The sequence below is a fragment of the Melanerpes formicivorus genome, unplaced genomic scaffold (assembly GCF_026170545.1).
Source record: "Melanerpes formicivorus ecotype bairdi unplaced genomic scaffold, bMelFor1.0.p_v2 SCAF_108, whole genome shotgun sequence".
Classification (NCBI taxonomy): domain Eukaryota; kingdom Metazoa; phylum Chordata; class Aves; order Piciformes; family Picidae; genus Melanerpes; species Melanerpes formicivorus.
In genome coordinates, this window is record NW_027142460.1 from 604296 (window position 1) to 623485 (window position 19190).

A 19190-nucleotide genomic window follows, 5' to 3' on the forward strand; every position below is an offset into this window, starting at 1 on the left:
CTCCATGTGCCCACCTAGCCCACCACCCTGATCTGCCCTGTCAGGTACATCCCAGTGGGGAAAACATGGGGAGCAGGACTAGGTGACCTTTAAAGGTCCCTTCCAACCCAGAGCATCTTGTGGTTCCGTGAGCATGGGGCCTTCAGGGCAGCAATTCCTCATGACACTGTCTGCTGACCATGGAGGACATCCTGCCCCTCAGTGCCCCTGGGAAAACACTCTCCATACTGCACCAAGATCTGCTGGAGAAGCCACCTCCTGCTGCCCAGTCCCTGTGGTGGCCCAGGACCACCTGTGAGGAGAGGCTGAGGGAGCTGGGGTTGCTTAGCCTGGAGGAGGCTCAGGGGAGACCTTCTTGCTCTCTGCAACTCCCTGAAGGGAGGTTGTAGCCAGCTGGGAGTTGGTCTCTTCTCCCAGGCAGCCAGCACCAGAACAAGAGGACACAGTCTCAAGCTGTGCCAGGGGAGGTTTAGGCTGGAGCTGAGGAGAAAGTTCTTCCCAGCAAGAGAGCTTGGCCCTTGGGATGTGTTGCCCAGGGAGGTGGTGGAGTCCCCATCCCTGGAGGTGTTCAAGAGGGGATTGGATGTGGCCCTTGGAGCCATGGGTTAGTTGTCAGGAGGTGTTGGGTGATAGGCAACAGGTTGGACTTGATGATCTCTGAGGTCTTTTCCAACCTGGTTGATTGATTCTGTGGTTCTATGACCCTCAGTAGCTTCTGGTGTGCCCAGTGAGGGGGGTGGCTTTCCACCTCCACCCACAGGTCAGTGTGCTCCTGCCTGATTCAGTGATCCAGCATCACTTTTAGCACCTAAAGCCATCATGCCCCATGGCTGAGTTGGACATTCAGGTTGGGACCCAAGTCCTGGCTGTGTGTGGTAGGAAGGGCCCTGGTGAGGCATGTGGTGGGGGTGGGGGGTGTCCTGCTTCCCTGGGAGCACCCAGGAAGGCATCCTGACATGCTAGAAGGTCTCTCTGGATCCTAGAAGACATCTCTAGGCCATCTAGATGCCTTCCTTGGTGCTGAAGAATGTGGTTTAGTGGTGTCTTGGCAGTGCTGGGTTACCAGTTGGACTTGGTGATCTTAAAGTTCTTTTCCAACCTAAACATTCCACTTCTAAGGGAGCATAGAAAAGACCCCAAGAGGCAGTCAGTGCTCCTGGCCTTCTCTCACCCCAACAGGCCTGCTGGTGGTACCATGAGCATGAGGTGGGACATGCAGGTTCTGGGGGGAGTAAAGCCCTGTGGTTCCCTTGCCCTCCTAGGAGGCAGCTGCCCCACCTCAGGCCATGCTGTGTGGATGGTGGTGCTCAGAGCAGCCTCAGCTTCGCTCTGGTGGGGTGAAAGGATGGCCCAAGGCTGTTCCTGGCACTGTGAGATCCCTGGAAAGCAGGTGAGAGCAGTGGGATGGAAGAGCAGGGGAGGCACATCAGACAAGCCAGGCAAGCCCTGGTGTCTGCTGCTTCCTCTGCAAGGTGAAGAGGATCCGAGGTGGCTGGGGCTGCGGCAGCATCACCTCACCCGGCCCTGTGTCCCTTCCCAGCCTGCTCCCTCTGCTGCACCCACCAGCAGATGCCCACAGGGGCTGTGGGGGCTGTGTGCAGCAGGGCCCTGGGGTGGAGGGCTGCAGGGGGCGTGTCTGTGAGGCATCTGACGACCTTGGGTACCCTTGGCCACCTCCTAGCACTTCTGAGAGCAGTCTCTCCGGAGACCTGTGGCTTTACACAGCAGCTGTTGCCCTCCCTAAACGGAGAACAGTCATTGCCAACCCAGGAGAGACACTTTGCTGCCCCACATGAGCCTCAACAGTGACCATGACTGTGACCAAGGCAACCCCAGGTGCTCCCTGGGACAGCAAACCACGCTGGGAAGCTGTCTCCTGCTGGCCTGGGCGATCAGAGCCTGGCCAAAACTCCTGGTGGTCTAGCACCGTGGCAGAGAAGAGGGACATCCCCTCCACAGGCTTCTACATCTCTGGGCTTCATCTCAGCCTGCCAGATGAGAGGAAGGAGGGCAGGAGGAGCTGGGTGGGCTGAGGTTGCCTTCTTTCTGGCTTCAGGGGTCTTCCCAGCTTGGCTGTGGGAAGCCACGGCTGCTTGCTAGAGGCTGGGAGCCTGGGAGGTGATGGCTCTTTGCTGGGGTCAGAGTCCTCCTCCAGTGCCCTGGCCGGGGCGGAGCAGATGTGAGCAATGCTGTCACCAAGTCAGGAGGGGAAGGAGAGCACGGAGGTGTGTGTAGGGTGGGGGTGGTCTGGGAGAAGCCCCTGAAGCACCTCCGGGGCTCTCGCTCTTTGGATCTGGTGTCAGAAAGAGGAGCAGGGAGAGAAAAAAACCAACCAAAACCCGCCCGGGTTACTGTGTGGGGGTGCCGATGGGGAGAGGGGAGCTCTCGCTCGGCACCGCTCCACACCCTTCCTCCTCTCCTCCTCCTCCTCGCACGACCCCGGAGCCGCCGGGAGGCGACGCCGGGGAGCAGCCCCACGTTCACGTTACCCTTCAGGCGTCCTGGAAGGGGCCGAGGGGAGCGGGGAGCGCCGCGGCCGGATCCCGCGGGAGGCAGCCGCCGGCTGGGCGCCAGTCCGAGCGGGTGGGGTGGGCGCTGCTGTCCCCACGCGTGGCGCGGCGGGCGCCGGGCTGGCCCCAGCGCTGTCATGTGGCCCAGGAGATGGCCGCGCTGTGCTCCTTCGCCTTCATCCTCAGGGCGGCGATGCTGGAGCTCTTGCGGTCGGGCTCGCCGCTCAGCTCGTAGCCGTTGAGGCCGGGGCCGATGCCGGCCGTGCCGAACAGCCCCCCCATGTGCGTCTGTCCCACCGCGCCGCCGGGGCCGCCCAGGAAGGCGTCCGAGACGCCGCCGCCGGCGTGGGGGTGGCCGTGGGGGGACATGCAGGAGGGCACCGGCTCGCAGGGCACCACGCAGGCCGGCACGGGGGAGGCGGCGCCGTTGTTGCCGATCCAGGAAGGGTTCTGGATCTGGGGGAAGGGGAAAAGGAGAGTTAGGGCTGCCCAGAGTGGGATGTGACCGGTGGCCGGGCTGGGGGCATGGAGGGGCTCTGGCCAGGTTGCGTCGGTGGGCCAAGGTCAGCGAGGTGAGGCTCGACAAGACCAAGGTCCCCACTGGGGTCACAACAACCCCAGGAACGCTCCAGGCTTGGGGCAGAGTGGCTGGAAACTGCCCGGCAGGGAAAGCTCTGGGGGTGTTGGTCTACAGCTGGCTGCAGATGAGCCAGGGTGTGCCCAGGGTGTGCCCAGGGTGTGCCCAGGGTGTGCCCAGGGTGTGCCCAGGGGGCCAAGGAAGCTACCAGCAGCCTGGCCTGGATAACAGAATCACAGGATGTGAGGGGTTGGGAGGCACCTCCAGAGATCATCCAGTCCAAGCCCCTGCCAGAGCAGAGCACCCAGGGCAGCTCACACAGAACACAGCCAGCGGGGGTTGGAAAGGCTCCAGAGCAGACTCCACAACCTCTCTGGGCAGCCTGCTCCAGGCTCCAGCACCCTCACAGGCACAAAGGTTTCCCTTCTGTTCCCCTGGCACCTCCTCTGCTCCAGCTTGCCCCCAGTGCCCCTTGTGCTGTCCTTGGCCATCCCTGAGCAGAGCCTGGCTCCAGCCCTGCACATCTTTATCCCCAGCCATGAGGGCAGCCCTCAGGCTCCTCTGCTCCCAGCTCAGTAGCCCCCAGCTCCCTCAGCCTGGCCTCACAGGGAGATGGTTAGCAGCAGAGTGGCCAGCAGGACCGGGGCAGATTGTCACCCTGGAGTCAATGGTGAGGCCACAGCTCAAATGCTGGGCTCAGCTTTTGGTCCCTCACTGCAAGAGGGACACTGAGGTGCTGGAGCAGGTCCAGAGATGGGAAGTAAAGCTGGGGAAGGGTCTGGAGCACAGGGCTGGTGAGGAGCAGCTGAGGGAGCTGGGGGGGTTTAGTCTGGAGAAGAGGAGGCTGAGGGGAGACCTCATTGCTCTCTGCAGCTCCCTGAGAGGAGGCTGCAGCCAGGGGAGGGCTGGTCTCTCCTCCCAAGGAACAAGTGATAGAACAAGAAGAAACTGCCTCAGGTTGTCCCAGGGGAGGTTTAGGTGGGACATGAGGCACTATTTCTTTACTGAAAAGGCTGTCAAGGCCTGGAGCAGACTGCCCAGGGCAGTGGTTCAATCATCATCCCTTGAAGATTTCAAAGCCATGTAGATGTGATGCTGAGGGCCATGGTCTAGTGGTGAACTGGCAGTGCTGGGTTAAATCTTGGGCTTCATGATCTTAAAGGTCCTTCTCCAACCAAAACTATTCCATGATCACCAACACTGACATCCCCAGACCCCTCCCCCAGAGGCAGCAGGTCATCTCCACAGTCCATACACCAGCCCAGCCAGGAGCAGGGAGTGTGGTCCTGTGTCACAGGCAGCAGGACACTGAGCTGCTGGAAGGTGTCCAGAGAAGGGCAACAAAGCTGGGGAGAGGCCTTGAGCACAGCCCTGTGAGGAGAGGCTGAGGGAGCTGGGGTTGCTTAGCCTGGAGAGGAGGAGGCTCAGGGGAGACCTTCTTGCTCTCTCCAACTCCCTGAAGGGAGGTTGTAGCCAGGTGGGGGTTGGTCTCTTCTCCCAGGCAGCCAGCAGCAGAACAAGAGGACACAGTCTCAGGCTGTGCCAGGGGAGGTTTAGGCTCTTCCCAGCCAGAGAGATTGGCTGTTGGAATGTGCTGCCCAGGGAGGTGGTGGAGTCCCCATCCCTGGAGGTGTTCAAGAGGGGATTGGATGTGGCACTTGGTGCCATGGTTAGCTGTCAGGAGGTGTTGGGTGTTAGGTGAGAGGTTGGACTGGATGATCTCTGAGGGCTTTTCCAGCCTGGTTGATTCTATGATTCTGTGACTGTGTGATCCCTTCCCCTTCCCATCCCTTTCTCTCCCATTATTCTCACACCTTTGGGAGCAGAGATGCTCTCAGCACAGAGAACCTTGGGGCCTTCTGGTGAACCCAGAGACATTCCTGGAAGCTGAGCTGCCCCCAGCCCCCAGCACAGGCAGCTTCCCCACAGTGCTCATGGAGGAAGCAGCATCCCCAGCTTGTGTGGGGCCACCTCCAGCAGCCACCTGGGCTGCTGCAGCATCACTACAGAAGGAGAGGAGGTGAGCAGCTGGAGCAAGAGAGCAAAGAGCCCTTCAGATATAGGCTGGGCAGGGATTGGCTTGAGAGCAGCCCTGGAGGAAAAGCCTTGGGGGTGCTGGGGGAGGAGAAGCTCAGCAGGAGCCAGCAGTGAGCACTTGCAGCCCAGAGAGCCAAGCAGAGCCTGGGCTGCAGCAAGGGAAGTGTGGCCAGCAGGGCCAGGGAGGGGATTCTGCCCCTCTGCTCCACTCTGCTGAGAGCACAGCTGCAGCTCTGGGGCCAGTTCTGGAGCCTCTGTGCCAGGAAGGCTCTGGAGGGGCTGGAAGGTGTCCAGAGAAGGGCCAGGAGGAGGAGCAGAGGGCTGGAGCTGCTCTGCTCTGGAGACAGCCTGAGAGAGTTGGGGTTGTGCAGGCTGGAGAGGAGAAGGCTCCCAGGAGACCTTCTGGTGGCCTTCCAGGATCTGCAGGGGGCTGCAAGAAAGCTGGGGAGGGACTTGTGAGGGTGTCAGGGAGGGATAGGACTGGGGGGGATGGAGCAGAACTAGAAGTGGGGAGATTCAGCTTGGCTGTGAGGAAGAAGTTGTTGCCCAGGAGGGTGGTGAGAGCCTGGCACAGGTTGCCCAGGGAGGTGGTGGAAGCCTCCTGCCTGGAGGTGTTTGCAGCCAGGCTGGAGGTGGCTGTGAGCAACCTGCTGTGGTGTGAGGTGTCCCTGCCCATGGCAGAGGGTTGGGACTGGCTGAGCCTTGAGCTCCCTTCCAGCCCTGACAGTTCTCTGACCATCTCAGCGCCCTCTGCACCTCTCACTCCTGGCCCTCTCGGATCTCCTACCTCCTGCATGCTGCTTTTTTGGCTCTGCTGAGCTGGCAGAGGAGGCCAGGAGGGAATAGAATAGGTGAGAAAGGCAGGAGAAGGGGGTGCTGAAAAGGCTGCTGAGCGTGTCCTCTGCTTGCAAAGCTGCTCTGGCATCTCTCAGCTGCTTCATAAGGGCTTCTTGTTCAGCTCGGGGAGACGCCAAGCAGGAGAGAGGTCAACCTCTCTTGGCTTGGCTGCAGGGGCAGCTTTGGTGGGGAGGTAGCTGGCAGCTGGGACAGCATGGGAGGACTCCCAGCACACTTCTGAGGACAAGTCAGGGCCAGAGCATGGCAGCAACGGAACTATCTTCCCTAAGTCTATAATCATGCCCTGGAGCACGTTCTGGGGGGTGGGCAGAGCAGTTGGCCAGAGGAAGGGAGTGCTTAGCTGGGGGCAAAGCCCCCATTCCTCCTGCCCTGGCATCACCTCAAGGCAGTGTTGGGGACCAGGGGCTAAGCCAATGCTCAGGAGGCTGCTGTGGCGTGTCCAGGTGTCCCAGGACAGGAAGATGAGGCCAGGAGGCAGCTCTGCCATCTGCCTGCTGGGTCAGGGTGGGAATGGTTCCAGCAGGCTCCAGGAGCAGCCCCAGACACTGCCAACAAGGCTGCTCTCACCCTTTCTTTGGAGCACAACCCCACACGTCCTTTGGGAAGCATCCCTGGATGTCACCAAGCGTGCTGCAGGGGCTACAGCCCATCACTGGGAGATGGCTGTGGGAGTTTGCCAGGGGCAAAGGCCTTCTGTCCAAGAGGCTAAAGAGGGTGCTGGGGAGAGGAATGTGGCCAGCAGGGCAAGGGAGGTGATTCTCCCCCTCTGCTCAGCTCTGGGGAGACCCCACCTGGAGTCCTGCCTCCAGTTCTGGAGCCCCTATGACAAGAGGGATCTGGAGGTGCTGGAAGGTGTCCAGAGCAGGGCCAGGAGGATGAGCAGAGGGCTGGAGCACCTCTTCTGTGAGGACAGACTGAAGGAGTTGGGGCTGTTCAGTCTGGAGAAGAGAAGGCTCCCAGGTGACCTCCTTGTGGCCTTCCAGGATCTGAAGGGGGCTCCAGGAAGGCTGGGGAGGGACTGCTCAGGATCTCAGGCAGTGATAGGACTAGGGGGAATGGAATGAAGCTGGAGGTGGGGAGATTGAGGCTGGAGGTGAGGAGGAAGTTCTTCCCCATGAGAGTGGTGAAGCCCTGGAATGGGTTGTGCAGGGAGGTGGTTGGGGCCCTGTCCCTGGAGGTGTTTAAGGCCAGGCTGGCTGAGGCTGTGGCCAGGCTGATCTAGTGTGGGGTGTCCCTGCCCATGGCAGGGGGGTTGGAACTGGCTGATCCTTGTGGTCCCTTCCAACCCTGACTGACACTATGGTACTATGATACTGGATCCAGTTCTGGGCTTCCCAGTTCAAGACAAGGAACTGCTGGAGAGAGCCCAGCAGAGGCTACAGAGATGCTGAGGGGCCTGGAGCAGCTCTGTGAGGAGCAAAGGCTGAGAGCCCTGGGGCTGAGAGCCTGGAGCAGAGCAGCCCCAGAAGGGAGCTGAGCAATGCTCAGCAAGAGCTAAAGGAGCTGTGGGGGGCAAGAGGCTGGGGCCAGGCTCTGCTCAGTGGTGCCCAGGGACAGCACAAGGGGCAGTGGGCACAATCTGGAACCCAGGAGGTTCCATCTGAACAGAAGGAGAAACTTCTTTGTTGTGAGGGTGCTGGAGGCCTGGAGCAGGCTGCCCAGAGAGGTTGTGGAGTCTCCTTGTCTGGAGAGCTTCCAACCCCCCCTGGGCACTGTGCTCCTGGGCAAGCTGCTGGAGGTGCCCTGCTGGAGCAGGGGGTTGGACTGGGTGAGCTCCAGAGGCCTCTTCCAAGCCTCTCCATGCTGGGATTTTGGATTCTGTGGAACCAGGGTGACATAGCAGGTAGCCTTTCTGGGAGCTACTGGGGGGGGAGGTTAACCATGGCTCCTGGACCTTTTCCAAAGCAGTGGCAGCAGCAGATGTGGTGGAAGAAGCCTGGTGGAATCCAATGTGCTGGGCAGGGTGCCATGTGCCCCAACAGTGCCTGAACTTGGTCACTGAGGGTTGAGCTCTTTGCCTGCTTTAGAGGTGGCTTCTTCAGTCCAGGACATAAGAGACCTGAGCAGGACACCAGGCTAAATGAACTCCTGTCCCATCAGTGCTTGGTGGATGAACCCAAGATGCAAAGTACCACTTGGACTGTGAGCAGATGTGTTGTGTCCAGCCAGCACTAGGACAGGTGGAAATGGGCTGAAATTGTGCCAGGGGAGGTTTAGGTTGCAGACTAGGAGCAATGTCTTTGCTGCAAGAGTGCTCAGGGATTGGGATGTGCTGCCCAGGGAGGTGATGGAGTCCCCATCCCTGGAGGTGCTTAGGAAGAGCCTGGCTGAGGCCCTTGGTGCCATGGTTGAGTTGATCAGATGGTGCTGGGTGAGAGGTTGGACTGGATGATCTCTGAGGGCTTTTCCAGCCTGATTGATTCTATGATTCTGTGACTGTGTGATCCCTTCCCCTTCCCATCCCTTTCTCTCCCATTATTCTCACACCTTTGGGAGCAGAGATGCTCTCAGCACAGAGAGCCTTGGGGCCTTCTGGTGAACCCAGAGACATTCCTGGAAGCTGAGCTGCCCCCAGCCCCCAGCACAGGCAGCTTCCCCACAGTGCTCATGGAGGAAGCCACATCCCCAGCTTGTGTGGGGCCACCTCCAGCAGCCACCTGGGCTGCTGCAGCATCACTACAGAAGAAGGGGGGAGGGGGGGGGTGAGGTGTGCTGGGGGCTGTGGGGTGATGCTGGATGAAAGTGCTGAGGAGGTGAGCAGCTGGAGCAAGAGAGCAAAGAGCCCTTCAGATATAGGCTGGGCAGGGACTGGCTTGAGAGCAGCCCTGGAGAAAAGGCCCTGGGGGTGCTGGGGGAGGAGAAGCTCCACAGGAGTCAGCAGTGAGCACTTGCAGCCCAGAGAGCCAAGCAGAGCCTGGGCTGCAGCCAGAGAAGTGTGGCCAGCAGGGCCAGGGAGGGGATTCTGCCCCTCTGCTCCACTCTGCTGAGACCACAGCTGCAGCTCTGGGGCCAGTTCTGGAGCCTCTGTGCCAGGAAGGCTCTGGAGGGGCTGGAAGGTGTCCAGAGAAGGGCCAGGAGGAGGAGCATCCCTTTCTCTCCCTGTATTTTCACACCTTTGGGAGCAGGGATGCTCTCAGCACAGAGAACCTTGAGGCTGAGGTTCTCTCAGCGACGCCCCTGGAAGCTGAGCTGCCCCCAGCCCCCAGCACAGGCAGCTTCCCCGCAGCGCTCACGGAGGAAGTGATTGTGTGACCTCTGGAGGTCCCTTCCAAGCCCTGTGAGGCTGTGTTTGCGTGGGGCAGGGCAGGGGTGTTGGGCTGGGCTCACCTGGGCATAGTTCTCGGCACGGGTGAGCAGGGGCAGCTCGTAGGCGGTGGAGAAGTGGGTCCGGACCTGCTGCATCTGCCCGAAGCGCTCCCGCTTCCGCCACTTGGCTCGGCGGTTCTGGAACCACACCTGGGCAGGGGGGGACAACAAGGAAGGCCATGTGCTGCATCCTGAGTAGCTCTGATGCCTTTACAAACACAGGCAGGGGAGGTGGGGGTGGGTTAGTAAATAAATGAGTTAGTTCTTTCAAATGCCTGCTCCTGCTCTGAGGCTCTCGTGACCCGAGCGGCCTCCAGGAGCAGCATCTCGGCCACCTGGAGAAGAGACAGGGGGCTGGCTTCCCAGCTCACCTAACAGTCCCATTCACTGCCTCAGTGATGTGTGTCTGTCCTTGTGCCTTCCTGCTCTGAGGGCTGGGGGTCAGGAGGGAGGGGACAGGGACAGGCTCTGCTCAGCTGCACCCTGGGATAGGACAAGGGGCAGTGGATATAAACTGCAGCACAGGAGGTTCCAGCTCAGCATGAGGAGGAACTTCTGCCCTGTGAGGCTCCCAGAGGCCTGGAGCAGGCTGCCCAGAGAGGTTGTGGAGTCTCCTTCTCTGGAGCCTTCCCAGCCCTGTCTGGATGTGTTCCTGTGTGACCTGTGCTGGAGTCTCTGCTCCTGCTCTGGCGGGGGGGGGTTGTGCCCGATGATCTGCAGAGGCCCCTTCCAACCCCTCACATCCTGTGCTCCTGTGCAGCCCACTGGCAGGCAGGTGGTGGTGGTGCCTGGCATGGCAGCAGGATGCTCTCCACACCTCCCTGGGGGGAGCTGGGGGTCATCTCACACTCCTGGGATGCCTGGGGAGGTTCCCAGCTCTCCGTTCCCACAGCTTGCTTTGCCCTGGGGCATCCTCACACCCCAAACCCCAGTGTTGCCCAGGTGCTGCCAGCAGCTCTGGAGCCATCAGCCAGCCTCAGCTGAGAAGTGTGAATCCACACATGTGAGCTGCTGCCAAGATGAAGCCAGAAGCTCTGGGACTTTCCCCAAGCCTCAGCCCTGCCTGTGATGATGCTGTTGGCTCAGAGCTTGCATTTCTCACTGGGTTCTCAGCCTTGTGAGGGAGAAAAACCAACAAAGCAAACCAAGCCAAAAGAAGTCTGACACTCTCCCTCCTTAGCTGCGGGAAAGGACCAGAGCCCTTCTACAGCCTTTGCTGCACACCAAGTTCTCTTTGCTGGCTTTGCAGCTCTCTTCTTCCTGGTGCCACTCAGAACCCTTCGAGGCAAAGAGCAAAAACTCTCTTTCTGCTCTTATTTTTACTGGCTTGACATCAGTGTGGGTTATTGCACTGTTGTCAGCATCACTGCTCCTGATTTGCATCAGCCTGGGAGAGATCAGAGCCCGGCCCAGTGTCTTCAAAGCCTCTTGAAGCTTGTGAGTCAGGGAAACACATCAATCAAGAGGCTCTTTGAAGGCACTGAGAGATGCAGGCGATCACCGGGGGCGGGGTGGTGCAGGTCACGCCGGTGCACGGAGGGAGCAGCCCTACAGCCCCTCGCTTCTGCTTCCACTTTTGCACGGTGGCTCACGGGGAAGCGGGGGGGAAACGCGGCTGAGGAACCATGCCCGGTCCCTCCAGGGAGAGGTAGAGCCAAGGGCTCACGGTTTCTGCTCTGAGCTGCCCTCCCTGCTTCTGCTGGAAGGGTCATTGCAGGCTCTCCTGCTTCAGTTTCCCCCCTTCCCACCTCGTCTCTGGCAAGGGGTGCCAGTGGGCAGCTGAGGGGCTGGGCCACGCTCAGCTGGGGTCTGCTCAGCGCGGGGAGCACCAGGACACATTTTCCCCAGCTGGGTTGAGTGCCCAAGCTGGCCAGACCTAGCCATACCCAAACCAGCAACCCGACGTTAACCACCCCCCGCCCCCCGCTCCCCGCCCCTCACCCCCCCTCCAAAGCAAATCCCCCTCGGGGGATTCTCAGGGGGTGCAGAAAGCCCTGCCAGAAAGGGCCCTGACTTTATCCCAGCTGCAGAGGGAGAGAGTCCTACTGCAGCAGGTTTGGTGCCCTCAGGCAGCTGTCTGCATTTCTTCTACCTCCTCTTGGCACAGCCGCTGCAGCCCAGCTGCAGGCCAGTCCCGGGGCTGGCCCAGCTCATGCCTCTTTGATCTGCAGATTCAAAGTTAGTGCTGGTGACCCAGGCAGAGGAGGCCCTGCTGTGCACAGAGGGGTGGGGAGCAGGTAGGGAGCAGAGCCCTGGCTGTGCATGAGGCCAGGGCCAACATGTGCCAGGCATATGCGGCCCTTCCCCTGCCTGGAGAAGGCACTGCCTGCCCCTGCCCTGCCCGCTCGGCTCTGCTGGGGCAGCCCCTTGGAGCTTCCTGCTGGAGCATCCCACCTGAGCATCCTGCCTGAGCATCCCACCTGAGCATCCTGCCTGAGGATCCCACCTGAGCATCCTGCCTGAGCATCCCACCTGAGCATCCAGCCTGAGGATCCCACCTGAGCATCCTGCCTGAGGATCCCACCTGAACATCCTGCCTGAGCATCCCACCTGAACATCCAGCCTGAGCATCCCACCTGAGCATCCTGCCTGAGCATCCCACCTGAGCATCCTGCCTGAGCATCCCACCTGAGCATCCTGCCTGAGCATCCCACCTGAGCATCCAGCCTGAGGATCCCACCTGAGCATCCTGCCTGAGCATCCCACCTGAGCATCCAGCCTGAGGATCCCACCTGAGCATCCTGCCTGAGGATCCCACCTGAACATCCTGCCTGAGCATCCCACCTGAACATCCAGCCTGAGCATCCCACCTGAGCATCCTGCCTGAGGATCCCACCTGAGCATCCTGCCTGAGGATCCCACCTGAGCATCCAGCCTGAACATCCCACCTGAACATTCTGCCTGAGGATCCCACCTGAGCATCCAGCCTGAGGATCCCACCTGAGCATCCTGCCTGAGGATCCCACCTGAACATCCTGCCTGAGCATCCCACCTGAACATCCAGCCTGAGCATCCCACCTGAGCATCCTGCCTGAGCATCCCACCTGAGCATCCTGCCTGAGCATCCCACCTGAGCATCCTGCCTGAGCATCCCACCTGAGCATCCAGCCTGAGGATCCCACCTGAGCATCCTGCCTGAGGATCCCACCTGAACATCCAGCCTGAGCATCCCACCTGAGCATCCTGCCTGAGCATCCCACCTGAGCATCCTGCCTGAGCATCCCACCTGAGCATCCTGCCTGAGCATCCCACCTGAGCATCCAGCCTGAGGATCCCACCTGAGCATCCTGCCTGAGGATCCCACCTGAACATTCTGCCTGAGCATCCCACCTGAACATCCAGCCTGAACATCCCACCTGAACATCCAGCCTGAGCATCCCACCTGAACATTCTGCCTGAGGATCCCACCTGAGCATCCTGCCTGAGGATCCCACCTGAACATCCTGCCTGAGCATCCCACCTGAACATCCAGCCTGAGCATCCCACCTGAGCATCCTGCCTGAGCATCCCACCTGAGCATCCTGCCTGAGCATCCCACCTGAGCATCCTTCCTGAGCATCCCACCTGAGCATCCTGCCTGAGCATCCCACCTGAGCATCCTGCCTGAGCATCCCACCTGAGCATCCTTCCTGAGGATCCCACCTGAGCATCCTGCCTGAGGATCCCACCTGAACATCCAGCCTGAGCATCCCACCTAAGCATCCTGCCTGAGCATCCCACATGACCATCCTGCCTGAGCATCGCACCTGAGCATCCTGCCTGAGGATCCCACCTGAACATCCTGCCTGAGGATCCCACCTGAGCATCCTGCCTGAGGATCCCACCTGAGCATCCTGCCTGAGGATCCCACCTGAGCATCCAGCCTGAACATCCCACCTGAACATTCTGCCTGAGGATCCCACCTGAGCATCCTGCCTGAGGATCCCACCTGAACATCCAGCCTGAGCATCCCACCTGAGCATCCTGCCTGAGCATCCCACCTGAACATCCTGCCTGAGCATCCCACCTGAACATTCTGCCTGAGCATCCCACCTGAACATCCAACCTGAGCATCCCACTGGAGCATCCCACCCAAGCATCCAACCTGAGCATCCCACCTGAACATCCAGCCTGAGCATCCCACTGGAGCATCCCACCCAAGCATCCAGCCTGAGCATCCCACCTGAACATCCTGCCTGAGGATCCCACCTGAGCATCCCCCTGGAGCATCCAGCCTGAGCCTCTCAGCCCAGCATCCTGCCATAATACCCATTCCAAGTGCCCTGCCCAAGAATATGCCACCCAAGCACCCTTAAGACACATCCTGAACGTCCTGCCCCAGCATCCCACCTGAGCACCCAGCCTAAGCATCTCACTCACTCATGCCCCAGCTTCCAAGGAGGTGCCCAGCTCTGTGGTGCAGCCTCTGAACATCCACCCCCCCCCCCCCCCCCCCCGCCTCTGAAGTGGGTGCTGTGCATTTGGCTTCCCCAGGCTGGAGCTGGGGGGAGGTTTCCTGGAGCCCACCAAGGCAGAAGAGGCTTTTTAGTCTGCTGCTCCTCGTGTAGCCTTTGGACTGCCCTGGTGCTGGTAGAGCAAATTGCTTTGAACTGGCAGGTGCTGCAAGGGAGCTGGACCAGCTGACCTTTCAAGGCCCCTTCCAAGCCAAATGATTCCATGGACTGATGGATTGCCATCCCCATGTGGCTGGTGGGCTGGTAGGCTGTGGCAAACCCTCAGGTCAGCCTGAAGCAGAGTGTCCTCAGCCCAAGTGCTGCTGCTGGGGCTGTTGGAGACACCCTGAGGGCTGGCAGTGTGCTGCTCTGAAACTCTTGTGGCTGGCTTTGGACCTCTTACTGAAGCCCTCCTTTCTTTTCTGGTCCTTTTGGGGTTTTGCCTGCTTGGTGTCTTGCAGTTTGGTTTCTTCAGACCTCCACAGTGCTCCAGGAAAAACAGGACAGGCAAGGCAAGGTGGAATGTGGGCAGGGCAGCAAAAGCCCAGCTCATCCTAAGGGTTTAGGATCACAGGGTCCTGTAGGCTGGAAAAACACCTTGAAGATGAAGACCAACCATTACCCCAGCACTACCAAGTCCACCACTAAACCACAGGCCCTCAGCATCACATCTCTGTGGCTTTTAAACACCTCCAGGGAAGGTGACTCCACCACTGCCCTGGACAATCTGTTCCAGAGCTTGACAACCCTTTCAGGGAAGAAATTGTTCCTCTGGTCCAACTTAAACCTTCCCTGGTGCAACTTGAGGCCATTTCCTCTCATCCCATCACTTGTTACCTGGGAGAGGAGACCAACCCCCACCTGCCTCCAGCCTCCTTGCAGGGAGCTGTAGAGAGCAAGGAGGTCTTCCCTCAGCCTCCTGCTAACCAACCCCAGGTCCCCACACAGGACTTCTGCTCTGGATTTCCTCCATCCTAGCAGGCACCTGCTTTAAACACCAAATCTCAAGCCCACCAGAAGTTTCTTCTCCTTGTGTTGCCTGGCAGCCTTCACCGAGGCAGGCTGCTGTGGGGCAGGGGTGTGAGAGTGGCTGCTGCAGAGGTCACTGCAGCTGTGGCCTCTGGGGTCAGGCTGGGTGCAGGGATGAGATGTTAACAAGCCAGGCAGGGGTGGAGGGTGATGTCATCTCCCCAGCCCCTGCAGACAGTGCTTTGATAAGCCCTGATGTGCCAAATCAGCCTCATAAAACTCCTCAGAACAGAAACTGTTTCGTGTCTCCATAAACAGGCAGCCAGATGCTGGTACCTAAATCCATATGGATCCACAGCCCACGTGCTGGCAAGGGGGGAAGGAGGGTGGAGAGGCTGGGAATGGCCTGAGACAAAGAACACAGGAGGCTCCTGCTTGCTGCTGCTGGCCTGGCACCCTGCCCCTGCCACCAAGCTCCTCGTGCTTAAGCTGGGACCTCAGCAGCCAGCTGGCTGGCTGGCTGGTTGGGGACTGAATGTCTGGATGGCTGGGGCCTCTGCTCTGCCCTGCTGAGATCTCACCTGCAATATTGCATCCAGCTCTGGGCTGCCCAGCTCAGGAGGGACAGGGATCTGCTGGAGAGAGTCCAAGGGAGGGCTCCAAGGATGCTGAAGGGACTGCAGCACTGCCTGGGGAGGAGAGGCTGAGAGCCCTGGGGCTGTGCAGTCTGCAGAGGAGAAGGCTGAGAGGGATCTGATCAATGGCTATCGATAGCTGAGGGCTGGGGGTCAGGAGGGAGGGGACAGGGACAGGCTCTGCTCACTGTGCCCTGGGATAGGACAAGGGGCAGTGGATATAAACTCCAGCCCAGGAGGTTCCAGCTCAGCATGAGGAGGAACTTCTTCCCTGTGAGGCTCCCAGAGGCCTGGAGCAGGCTGCCCAGAGAGGTTGTGGAGTCTCCTTCTGTGGAGCCTTCCCAGCCCTGTCTGGATGTGTTCCTGTGTGACCTGTGCTGGAGTCTCTGCTCCTGCTCTGGCAGGGGGTTGGACCTGAAGCTCTCCAGAGGTCCCTTCCAACCCCTCACATCCTGTGATCCTCTGACTGTCTGGATGGTTGGGGACTGGATGCCTGCTAGGTTGGGGGCTGCACTGCTGTTTCCATCCTTCCTCCAAGTTAAAGAGAGAGTTGGTTTCTCTTCTCTCCCACCCACCCCAGCACAGACTGAAGGGTGAGATCTCCCCCATCCCTGCCCTCTAGCCCTGCTTCTCTCCTCCCTCTGCTCAACCTCTGCCTGTCTGCAGGACCCCATCCCTCTGAAAGAAATCTGTCTCCCCTCTTCCTGGGGATGGCCACCAGCTTCTTTTGCTTTCCAGCCTGCAAGAACAGAGCCAGAATTCATCCTTGAGCACTGAAACTGGACACCATTTTATCAGTGGCCTGGAATGGGAAATTGGAGCCTGGGATGAGAGAGCTGAATAGCTCAAGCTTGTTTTCATTTCATGTTTAATTTCCTGCAGGCTTAGCTCAGTCTTTCCACTCCTTCCACCAGCCTCCCAGGGTTTTATGGGGGAACAGGGATCAAGAGATATTGCTTCTTGCTTTGCTTTGCTTTGCTTTGCTTCTCTTTTTTGGGGGTTGTTTTGTTTTGCTGTTTCAGGGCTTGGGGATTTTTTTCTTGCTTTCTTCTCTATTTTTTTCCCTCCTTCTCTTGCTGCAGCAGAGCTTGACATTTGACTCTCAAGCCCCTGCTGCATCACGGGGGCACCACCAAGAACATTCCACGAGCAGGCCCAGCAGCCACGAGGGGGAGGCTCGCTCGGGGGTGACATCCCCTGGCTCCCTCCAGTCCCTGCTCTTCCTCCTCCACCACAGGGCAGGCCAGGAGGCAGAGACACAGACCAAGAGGTCAGGTTTAGGTATCTGGCAGAAAGGAGGCTGAGGGGGAGGCCTTCTAATTCTCACTTGAATGGAGGTTGGAGCCAGGTGGGGGCTGGGCTCGTCTCCAAGTGAGAGGGTGAGAGGAAATGGCCTCGAGCTGCACCAGGGGAGGTTTGGGTTGGACATTAGGAGAAAATTCTTCACTGAAAGGGTTCTGAAGCCCTGGCCCAGGCTGCCCAGGGAGGTGGCTGAATCCCCATCCTCAGAGGTGTTTCAAAGGCAGAGATGTGGTGCTGAGGGACATGGGTTAGCCTGGGAAGAGTTAGAGAAGGGTTGGGCTGGATGAGCTTAAGGATCTTGTCCAGCCCAAACCATCCTGTGATTCTGTGTGCATGCAAGGGCCATGTGTGTGTCCTTCCATCTTCCTCTAGTGCCACCATCCAGCTGTCTGCCCATTCTGCTTCCTCCAGTGCCACCACATCTGCTGCCAACCTGGATGGGCTGGCAGAAGCTCAAGCAGTGTCAGAGGCCAAGGGGAGGAGATTGAACACATCCAAGTGCCAGGTGCTGCACATTGGCCACAGCAACCCCAGGCAGTGCTACAGGCTGGGGTCAGAGTGGCTGAGAGCAGCCAGGCAGAGAGGGACCTGGGGGTGCTGATTGACAGCAGCTGAACATGAGCCAGCAGTGTGCCCAGGGGACCAAGAAGGCCAATGGCATCCTGGCCTGCATCAGGAAGAGTGTGGCCAGCAGGAGCAGGGAGGTCATTGTGCCCTGTGCTCAGCACTGCTTAGGCCACACCTTGAGTCCTGTGTCCAGTTCTGGGCTCCTCAGGTCAGGAAAGAGGTTGAGCTGCTGGAAGGTGTCCAGAGAAGGGCAAGAAAGCTGGGGAGGGGTCTGGAGCACAGCCCTGTGAGGAGAGGCTGAGGGAGCTGGGGTTGCTTAGCCTGGAGAGGAGGAGGCTCAGGGGAGACCTTCTTGCTCTCTCCAACTCCCTGAAGGGAGGTTGTAGCCAGGTGGGGGTTGGGCTCTTCTCCCATGCACCCAGCACCAGAACAAGAGGACACAGTCTCAAGCTGTGCCAGGGGAGGTTTAGTCTGGAGGTGAGGAGAAAGTTCTTCCCAGTAAGAGAGATTGTCCCTTGGGATGTGCTGCTCAGAGAGGTGGTGGAGTCCCCATCCCTGGAGGTGTTCAAGAGGGGATTGGATGTGGCACTTGGAGCCATGGTTGAGTTGATCAGATGGTGTTGGGTGAGAGGTTGGACTGGATGATCTCTGAGGTCTTTTCCAACCTGGTTAATTCTGTATTCTGGTACCAGGAAGGAGCTCTGCAAACTGCAGTCTGGAGATCAAGAGCCCAGGCTTCAGTGGGAGCTTTGATGGCTCTCAAGGTGTGAGCTGCAGAGGTCCACTCCAGAGGAGGGTTCTCCTTGGTTTTGGCACGTGCTTCTGAGCTCTGCCAGAGCTTTGGCTTAAGCCTGACCCAGAGCAAGGAGCAGCACCTGGAGAGTTGTTTGCTCCTTCGTTGTGGTGTCTGGCTCTGCTGGAGCCCCCAGGTAAGTCCTGGGGAGCCAGCTGATGAGAGCTGGCAGTGGTGTGGCTGGAGATGCTCAGGTCCTGCTCCCCTGAAGGTGGGGGGGGGGGGGGCAGCTTTCTCCTCCAGATCCCCGAGTCTCATGCAGCCTCAGCATGCCACCTGGCCAGGCAGGCGACAAGACCTGTCTCTCTCTGTCACCCCACACTCTCTGCTACTGAACCAGCTCCTCCTCAGCTCATTCAGCTCCCCCTGTGGCCAGAGAGAGCCCCGGGCTGGATTGCAGCCTCCCCCCCGCCTCGGGCAGCTCCCCTTACCTGCACACGAGCCTCGGTGAGGTCTGTCCTCATGGCCAGCTGCTCCCTGGCGTAGACATCCGGGTAGTGAGTCTTCTGGAAGACCTTCTCCAGCTCCTCCAGCTGGTAGCTGGTGAAGGTGGTTCTGTTCCTGCGCTTCTTGCCCTTGTTGCTCTCCGAGTCGCCCTTGTCCATGGGGCTGGGCAGCTCTGTGCTGGCCCTGTCCTGCGGCACCTTGCCCCCGGCCTCCTTCACGCTGAGGTAGCTGCCCTCCATGCCCGGCGCCTCCGAGCTCCCCTGCAGCTCAGCCTCTCCCAGGCTGCTCTCCTTACCTGCTTGGGTGGGACAGGAGGGTAGGGAGGAGGAGAGAAGAGAACAGGTCAGATGTGGAACTTTGAGCCTGCTAATCGGTTCTGCCAGCTCAGCCTAGCAGTGGCACTGGGGTGGCTGGCACCAGCTGGGGCAGGTGTGGAGGAGGGAGGCGAGGTCCTGGGTGCAGAAAATACTACAGTCAGAATGCTCCAGGCTGGAAGAGACCTCCAAAGCTCAGCCAGCCCAACCTCCCCACAGCCAGCAGGGACATCCCCAGCCAGATCAGGCTGCCCAGGGCCTCATCCAGCCTCATCTTGAATAGCTCCAGGGAAGGAGCCTCAACCACCTCCCCGGGCAACCTGTGCCAGTGTTCCACCACCCTCATGGTGAAGAACTTCTTCCTCACATCCAATCCCAATCTGCTCTGCTCTAGTTTGAAGCCATTGCCCCTGCTCCTGTCCCTGCAGGCCTTTGCAAACAG

At 59.6% G+C, this 19190-nt stretch overlaps 1 protein-coding gene across 1 annotated transcript; it reads right to left on the reverse strand.

The window, feature by feature from the left end:
• Nucleotides 1–2566: 2566 nt before the first annotated feature.
• Nucleotides 2567–18725, reverse strand: ALX4 (ALX homeobox 4). The gene is made up of 3 exons (XM_068166830.1): nucleotides 18419–18725; nucleotides 9310–9438; nucleotides 2567–2966 (listed from the first exon to the last, which is right to left on the reverse strand). The coding sequence occupies exons 1-3, from the start codon at nucleotides 18671–18673 to the stop codon at nucleotides 2646–2648; spliced, it is 705 nt and encodes a 234-aa protein (XP_068022931.1). The 5' UTR covers nucleotides 18674–18725; the 3' UTR covers nucleotides 2567–2645.
• Between the last annotated feature and the right edge of the window lie 465 nt (nucleotides 18726–19190).